This window comes from Amborella trichopoda, chromosome 13 (assembly GCF_054954075.1).
Source record: "Amborella trichopoda isolate Santa Cruz 75 chromosome 13, AtrichopodaSantaCruz75HAP2 v2.0, whole genome shotgun sequence".
Lineage (NCBI taxonomy): Eukaryota > Viridiplantae > Streptophyta > Magnoliopsida > Amborellales > Amborellaceae > Amborella > Amborella trichopoda.
The window spans coordinates 33,357,474-33,366,101 of NC_142348.1; the positions used below are offsets into that span (position 1 = coordinate 33,357,474).

Genomic DNA, 8,628 nt, shown 5'->3' on the forward strand with positions numbered 1-8,628 from the left:
AGATGTAACCTTAACCTCTACTTTAATGGAGGTTTCGGTTTTGCCAAGATAAAATTGCAAAGATAGATAAAACCTTCACTTAGTTAGAAGGGCCTTAGCAACCTTAGCCTTTTCTTTAACGGCAGTTTAAGTTTTGCAGGCAATTGTCCCCCAATTCGAAGTATCGTAGGGCAGTTTTCTGAAGTAAGATGAGATCTGAAGAAGCTAAAGCCATGTTGTAGAGCTTGGTATACTAGAGATGGAGGAGTCTGGAGAGGTTTCTGGTAATTTTCATTTTCCAGAGCGATTTGGGCTCAGTTTAACCAAAATCTGATGATGGTGAGCTTTAATGGGAGTTGTATTTTGCTAATGCTTCGCAATATAAAGGAAATAGTCTGGCTTTTGAGCTCTAATGGGATCTTTATTATGCTGTTATTAATGCTTGAAAGTAACAGGATCCCCTAATTTCTCCATTAAAGAAAAACGCATCCCTAATTTCCATTACTTTCTTCACCCGGACTCTCCATCTTGCTGAGCTTAACTAGAGAAGCCCGTTAACAAGTCGAGAAGTTAATGAGTCTAAAACAAAAGATGATTTGCGTGTTGAAGACCCCATGTTTGAACAACCTCTTCTGGGTTTTTGCTTACCATGTGGGTGAAGAAAGCAGCAGTGTGCCACTTTTTCCATTGGATTTGTAGAAAGAGAGAGAGATGAATTTGTTCATAGAGAGAATACTTATGTTATATACGGGAATTTGAGGTTTACTTGGGGTCAAACCCTAAGAGTGATGTCTCGGGCTTACTTTTGTAATTCTTGCACTTGCCGTTTTGCCTGGAGAAATTCTGAGGCCATGTTTGTATATGCACTCTGCTACACAATTAAATATTTCATATCTAAAAAAAAAAAAGTTCTAAAATAGAGGTGGATAGCGAAACATGCACAAAAAACGGCACACAAAGATTATATGTAATTCAGATATATGAAAAAGCAACCAATACCTTTATTCATTTCCTAAAATTGAAATATTTAGATTCTGTTTTGTCAAACAGACCATTTAATCCAGACAGACCATTTAATCCAGACTTCTATTTCTCTCTTTTTTGCACTTACAAATAAATCAATCGGCCTTATCTTCCACTGCCTCCATGAACTCCTTGTATCTCTCGAGTGCAGCCATAACATTTTGATTCATGTAAAAATGCAGCTCGGTGCTCCCTCTGCCCTCTCTGGCTGGGAAAGCAAAAAAATTGCCATCAAACCTGCTATCATATCCCACGTGCACACCCAGCGGCAGCCCCCAGCCGAAGTCATTTCCATACACATCAAACCTTGGCGAATTCCCCATCACCACACCTGGAGATGTCGTGAACCCCATAGAATCATAGAGGGTTGGAGCCTTTGCATTGGCCTCCAACCATGAGCATATTTCTTCATTAGTCTGCTTTGCTATGGCATCTTGAATGAGGTTAGCCCCCCAGCCAAGGTCTCTACCCAGAAGCTCTCCTGATGTTGTCCGCAAGAAAATCAATCTGATGGCATTGCCAAAGAAGTAGGGAGATAGGGGTGGGACCACCCTTGAACGATATGACACCGGCAGAGCGCACCATGTCTCTTGTTCTCCTGAAAGATCACAGGCACGAGTGATGGCACGCCAAACATGGGCATAGAGGGCTTGGAAAACCTCGAGATTTTGCGAGTTAGCCTTGTCTTTGAGGTGGGATATTGAGTGGGCTGGGAAATAGAAGAGTCGATCGTAAAAAGGTGAGGGGGAGGGCTTTGGAGGCAAGGGCAAACTGTCAATTGGAGGGTTGAGGCACACCAGGTGGTTGGTCGCAAGGTACAGCCACTCAATGGCAGGCGGTGGAGATAAGGTATGGGCTTCGCCCTTGTCATTGATATATCTGGAGAGCTCAGACCAGGAGTTCAAGAAGTTCCAGAAGGAGGTCCCATCACCCACCACGTGATTGAAAGAGCACTCAATGAAGAGGCTATCGGCCAGCTCAGTAACCTACGTGATGGTAACAAAAATATAAATTGTGAAATTCCCCATGTTACATAGAAAGATATGTTTACAATAAAAAAATAAAAAAAATATAAAAAAGCACAAACTATCTAGGTTTGTTAGGCATTAGGTATGTCTGACACATCATTATTGCATCCATCAACACAAAAACCTCGGACACAACTGTTCATGCTACATGGGTCTCTTCCCATCATGTAGAACAATAAGTGGTAGATGCTTAAATGGTAATAGGGGGTTGTAGTGAGTAATTTGAGAAAGAATAAATTTATTTTCATTACTGTGATAGTTTCAAGAAAGTCAAAATCAGAAATTCATGGCCCTTTCATTTATTATTATAGTTCTAAGACTCAACACCCTCGAAATCAATGTTGCGACAGTTTAGTGCATCAAGTTAACTTTAAAAAAGGTAAAAGAATTAATGTTGACGGGAAGTACACCATGCTATAATAAACGTTACCCACACACCATTCTGCCTTCCTCGTTGGATTACATGGGGGGAAAGTGACTCTCAACTTTTATTTGATGGATAATGCGCCTTTTTCTTAGTAGTAAAATATCAACTAATGATAAGTTATATTATCTATCCTCCAATGGAGTCTTTAAAATCAAATAAAATTTTGAGATGCTAATAGTTTTTCTCAGTATAACGGGACTCGGCCTCGCCTATAAACCCAGTTGTGTGTACAATTTGGGGATATTAAAACATTATTAAAATCATAAAAAATGTATGATTAATATATCATTTTTGCCTGTATGATTTATATGTTTTTGAAAAAAACTTGTGGGTAAGTGTTCCATAAATCCCTATTTTTAGATTTTAAATTTTCATTGAAATTTTTAAAATGCCCTCAATACTTTCTTTTGCTATTTGAGATTTTTAAGGTTGCATTTTTTGTTTTATTTTGCTCATATTATATTTATCTTATTTTTTAAATTATTTTTTTCATTTTATATCATCTTATTGAGGGAGTTTTAGTCCTATACGTGACTCAGCTGAGTCTCTTGGGCGAGAAAAGGGTAGACCTAAGGTGGTTTGAGGGTTGAGCAAATCACCACTCTAAGAGTGGGACAGGCATGGGAAGTGCCGGCCTAATAGGACCTAGCTGGCTCAGTGCTCTTTTTTTAATAATTTTTTTTTTTTTAATTTATTTGACTTTAGATGACCCGGCCTAGTGAGGGCCAAACTAGGCTGGGCTTGAGCTAGGCTGCCTCGGCTTAGGCCGGGCTTGTTGTGACAGTCCTCAAGACTCGGCCAAGTTATACGTCTTGGCTAAGGAGAGTAACTTCCTCAAGTCAATTTCATGCAGACTGATTTCTCTCATTATTGCTTTTTAGTAATTTTGCATGAACATTAGAAGTTATAACTTAGAACTTCGGAAGCCCTTGGATGCTATCCATTTTTGGCCACTTGCATGGTCAACTAGACTTAGCTTGGCATGGTAATTTTACATGAATATTATAAGTTTTAACTTACAACCACAGAAAGCCTTAGATCCTATCCATTTTTGGCCACTTGCGTGGTCAACTGGACTTAGCTTGGCATAAGTAGTTTCCTAGTGGAATTACTACATCCATCCCTACAAATGGATAAAATCCAACAAATGGGAAGTTCTTGCCCACATCCTTAATGTACATAAGTTTTTTCAGAAATAATATTATTGTCTTTCGTGACATTGTTAGTCTACATGAGAGTTAGGGCCAGGGCCATGTACTCAGCCCTCACTTGAGACCATAGTTAGCAAGTCGGAAACTATCAATAAATCTGCTCACCATAAAATCGGAAACAAATTTTTTTATTTTAAAAAATCAGATGCAAAAATCGAATAAAAAATACGGATCGACAAACATACTTCATATAAAGATATCGCTAATATAATAGATTAGGCTCAAAAATTTGGAGTCAAAAAATAGGATAAATTTATAATATTAGAAATTTTGAAATTCTAAAAAGTAAAAATTATGTCAAAGCCATCAATTGTTAATTCATCTATAAAAACTTTACTAGACTAATATAACTAAGCCAATTAATTTAGATATCTCATGACTCTCATCCAATCATCCAATATTAAATATATAATTAATTAGTATGTACCAAAAAAAGTACCATGTAAATTTACCCATTAAATACTTTAAGAAACATCACACCTACTTAGTATATAAATTTATCATTAAAATACTTTAAATATGGTATGGTGACAAATATATTATAAATTTATTCATTAAATACTTAAACATAACTCCTACTTAGCAGGTACCAAAAAATAAATATACAATTTTTGTTTTCTCATTACAAGTATTTAACTATGGTGTGGTGACTATGGTCACTCCATAACTATGGTTAAAGTTTTATAAATTTCTTTAGTTGAAAAGAAGTTCGTAGAAATTTGGGTTTTACATCTGTGTTTACTGTGTAAAGGGAGAAGAAGGAAGAACGATGAAGGAATAAGGAAGAAGAGAAGAAGAGAAGAATAGAGAAGAGAGAAAAAGGAAGAAGGAAGAGAAGAAAATAGGGCTCAGCTCATAGCCATTAGGGGTTATAAAGTGAAGAAGGAAGAAGAAATGGTTTTCACAAACCCTAATGGAAGGGACCCTAACTGATTTTTAGAGAGAGAGAGAAGGAAGAACCCTAATGGAAGAGGCCCTAACTAATTTTTACAGAGAGAAAAGGAAGATGGGATGCTGATTTAGGAAGATGGAATGCTGATTTGGGATAGTTTGAAGAGGGCTTCTCTCTCTGATTTGGGATAGTTTGAAGAGAGCTTTTCATTTTCTTGAGGAAACAAAGTTGAAGGATTAAATTTGGGGATCTAATCCTATATGTACAATTGATCGCTCCATTAAGTTTACAGTTTGCACAATCAAAAACAAAATATTGATTACTTGGTCCTATAGTCACACTCTTTGCTTCTCATTCATCGGTAAAAAATTATGCTTTGAGCTTTAATTTGTACCATTAACAGTATTTTCATAAAAACAATTATCACAAAATAATCACAACAATCTGCATGTGTATGATTTCTTTACACGATGATGTACTCTACAAAATGATTTGCTATAAACAGTATTTCATTTACACAATGATTTTCCAGAAAGACAACTGAAATTTGCATATATTTGATTAAGTTTAAAAAAAAAATCATACCATCAATCTGCAACTCTGGCTTTGAAGATCACAGTGGGGATAAAAGTTTCTATTTCAGTTTTAAGTAATTTTTTTTTTTTAAAAGCATGAAAGTAGCAATGGATGCAATAGACAAAATAGGAAAAAAAAATATTTTTCAAAAAAAAATATAGGTAAAAAAAGGATACGATTTGTTTCCCTGATTTAAATTGTATTATTAAAAAACACGCATTTTAAACGGGTTTATGAAAATGACATGATTTTTTGCCGACCTTTTCAAAAAGTCGCCGTTTAAAACTGTTTTCATAAAAATGTCAAATTTTTGAAAAAATCCCTGATTAAACGGCGATTTGCTAACTATGCCTGCGGTAAGTTTTTTTGGTCAGGTCTGAGTGACTCACGCTGAGTATTGTATAGGGCCCGAAACCCAAAAACATAAAATTATAATGAAAGCAAAAAAATAAAAATAAAATAAAATAAAATAAAAAAGCTCACATAGTCCAACTAATCTTTAAAAAGTAAAGGAAAAATATTTCTAGAACAATTGATTAATAGTTAAGGACATTAAAAGAATTTTAAAAAAGTAAATAAAAAAAAAGTGATTGTGTGAAAAAATACTTGCCAATAAAAAACAGGATTGTCTATAAAGTGATCATTTATCTTTTGTACATGGAGGTCACAATCATTATTGTCCCTTAAATTTCTAAATGGGTAATTGTAAGAGTATCATTGAATTGACACAAAGTTCAAAATACAAAAATCTCAGACTTTGTGACTCATCCCAAGCCATCCAATTTGACATCTAATGAGTAAGAATGATTGTGGTCTCCATGTACAATCCCATAAAAAACATCCAAATCATCTATAAAACTTTATAAATATTCCCGTATATTTTTATAGAGGGTGAGGTTTGTATAAAGTTGCAACATTAAGCAATCCAATTCAGGCGCACCTCCAAATTTTATCATAAAATGTAATTTTCGTTTAAAAAATTCTTTGGATTATCTAAAAATCTATTTTTATCCATAATCTTAAACTTATAAACTCCGAAAAGTGTTAAAATCAAGTAGATCTATAAACATATGAAACTCTTGAAAGTTGGCGATGTAAATAATATGTTGCAAGATGTATTATTTCTCGGAATCAAAATCTTTTTTTTTCTTGTTTCATATTCATGCATCTCGTTGTCGAGATGATCAGATAGAAGGTTTTTCAACATTAAAACAACCTTTTCTAACGGATTTTTGAGGTGCATCTTTAATTATACAATTAAGGTTGCAAGCTTATATAAAGTTTTCCATTTTATAAATTTTTTGGTTTTTTTTAAAAAAAATTATATACCCCACACTGTAAGTACAACTTGGGGAACATTGCCCTCGCCCACACAGTGAGGCTGAATAAGTTGGTTGTGTTCGAGTAGCATTGGTAAAGTCCGAAACAGTGTTCGCAAAACCGGCTGATCTAACCGCTAACCCGCCGGTTAGATTCGGTTTTGGTGATCAACTGATTTCTTAAAGTTTAAATAGAATACTACTTCACATTTATATCAAATATTTTAGAATGGTGTATTAGTTAGTGTTGAATCCCGCCATCTGCGGTTTTCTTTCTTTTTAAACATTGTGGTTTTGGTAAGAAGTTCAAAAACTTTACTTGCCCACATGAATCGAACTTGAAAGAAGTTCAAAAAATTTACTTGCCCACATGAATAAAACTTACAAGTTATTATAAAGAAATAATTTGTTATTAAACCCACTAACGAATGCACCATATACTATTTAGATCTATTAACCAATATGTCATTTACTACGTGTTTACAAAAAGAATGGTCTATATTGTATATAACTTAAATTTTTTTCATTTTCTTTTAAAAAAAGAGTTGATCAAGTCGATTTTTTAATACTAATTTAATATTATTTACATTATGATAAAGATTAAAAAATAATAATTGATACTCACTTTTATATTTTTCTATCTTTTTTAGAAAATTTTAAAAATACCCCTAAGCACAAATCGATTCGTTAAAATCTATTTTTTTCAATAATTTTCAACTTCATTTGAGTGTGTTTTATTTTAATCACATTCTTTATATGTTTTTCATATTTTAGTAGATTGTTTTTGTATCTTTTTTATTTTTTTCAACACTTTTTTTATCGTTTGGGACTTGCTCGGTTGGAGCGGCTGAATCGGCCGGTTGACCGGTTAGACCAGCTAAATCGCTTCCAAGCCCATTTTCAATTAACCGTTCTGGTTCGATTTTACAAACACCGGTCCTAAATCATTGGTTTTACATAAGGAAAAAGTTTATATAGAGTCGATGCTCTAAACAATCAAATTAGAGCCTGCCTCAAAAATTTCACTAGAACATGTTGTTTTGATGCCTAAATATCCTCATATTGATCGTCTCGACATCAAAATGTATGAACATGAGAAGAAAATAGATTTCAAGTTTTGGAAATAGTGCATCTTGTAATGCATTTTTGGACCGTCAATTTTCAAGATTTTCAAGTTTTCATAGATTGTTCGATCTAGACTATTTTTTAAACTTTAAATTTTATAATTAAATATGAAAATATATTTTGAGGCTATCACAAATATTTTCAAAATTGAAACCACATTACTTAATACTATTTGAAGGTGCGCTTTATTTTGATTGTTTAGAGCCTCAGCTCAGACACACTGCATCCTTTAAATAATAATTTTCATAATAATTAAATGCAAAAATTGAAGGAATTTAAGGGGCTCTATGTGGCACACTGCTGACTACTTGATGTTACATTGCAATCTAGGAGTGATCATGACCTTGTATGAAATATAAATCCTTCACCCTTCATAATCCATAAAGAAATGACACCGCCCTAACAGTAGTTATCAGAGAATGAAGTTGGAGGTGAATGAAAATACCTGAACCGCGCAAGTAACGGGAGGAAGCGCCCCTCATGAGACATAGCTCCGCTATTAACAAAGAAGGACCTCACCACAAGGGGTACATATGGAGAGCCGAGGATGTCATTTAAAGTGATATGGATCGCCTTGGCATGTAGAAATCTACGCCTGCATCGTTGTGGGAGAGGCACTCCGAAAGCGAGGTCTTGCGCCTGTGTAGAATAGACTCCCTAGAAGAAGAGGAGAAGTCGGGATCGAGATTGGGATCGGATTTGGGTAGGAGGAGGGCCTTTTGGATGTACTTTATTGTGAGCATGAAGATTTGCGAAGGCCCCAGCTCTAGGTGCTGCTCCTGCGATGCCAGAGAGGGAGTGATGGTGCAGGTCGACACCCAACTTACCTCTTCTGAATCACCCATATCAGCAGTATGTCCTACCTCTCTCTCTCTAGGTTTAGTGGCCCTGCTTTTTCTCTCTCGGCCCCAAACTCTCACTCTCTTTCTCGCTCCTTGTATCCACCAAGGAGTACCAGATATATTTACTGTCCCAAGGCAGCTCTTCCCTCCTTGCCCAATTCAGCATCTTTTTTTACAGTTTTGGCACGTCTTTTTTTAGTTTATCT

At 35.0% G+C, this 8,628-nt stretch overlaps 1 protein-coding gene across 1 annotated transcript; it reads right to left on the bottom strand.

The window, feature by feature from the left end:
• Nucleotides 1-1,016: 1,016 nt before the first annotated feature.
• On the bottom strand, nt 1,017-8,425 carry LOC18440263 (putative acetyltransferase At3g50280). Its single transcript, XM_088856609.1, has 4 exons — nt 8,408-8,425; nt 8,026-8,237; nt 7,286-7,394; nt 1,017-1,988 (listed from the first exon to the last, which is right to left on the bottom strand). The coding sequence occupies exons 1-4, from the start codon at nt 8,423-8,425 to the stop codon at nt 1,098-1,100; spliced, it is 1,230 nt and encodes a 409-aa protein (XP_088712735.1). The 3' UTR covers nt 1,017-1,097.
• Nucleotides 8,426-8,628: the final 203 nt, after the last annotated feature.

What these genes read in the sequence shown, in the direction of transcription:
- LOC18440263 (XM_088856609.1), bottom strand. An exon ending in CCGTTACTTGCGCGGTTCAG is followed by an intron (nt 7,395 to 8,025) that starts GTATTTTCATTC and finishes CCAATGATTTAG; the next exon opens with GACCGGTGTTTGTAAAATCG. An exon ending in CAGCCGCTCCAACCGAGCAA is followed by an intron (nt 1,989 to 7,285) that starts GTCCCAAACGAT and finishes ACCATCACGTAG; the next exon opens with GTTACTGAGCTGGCCGATAG.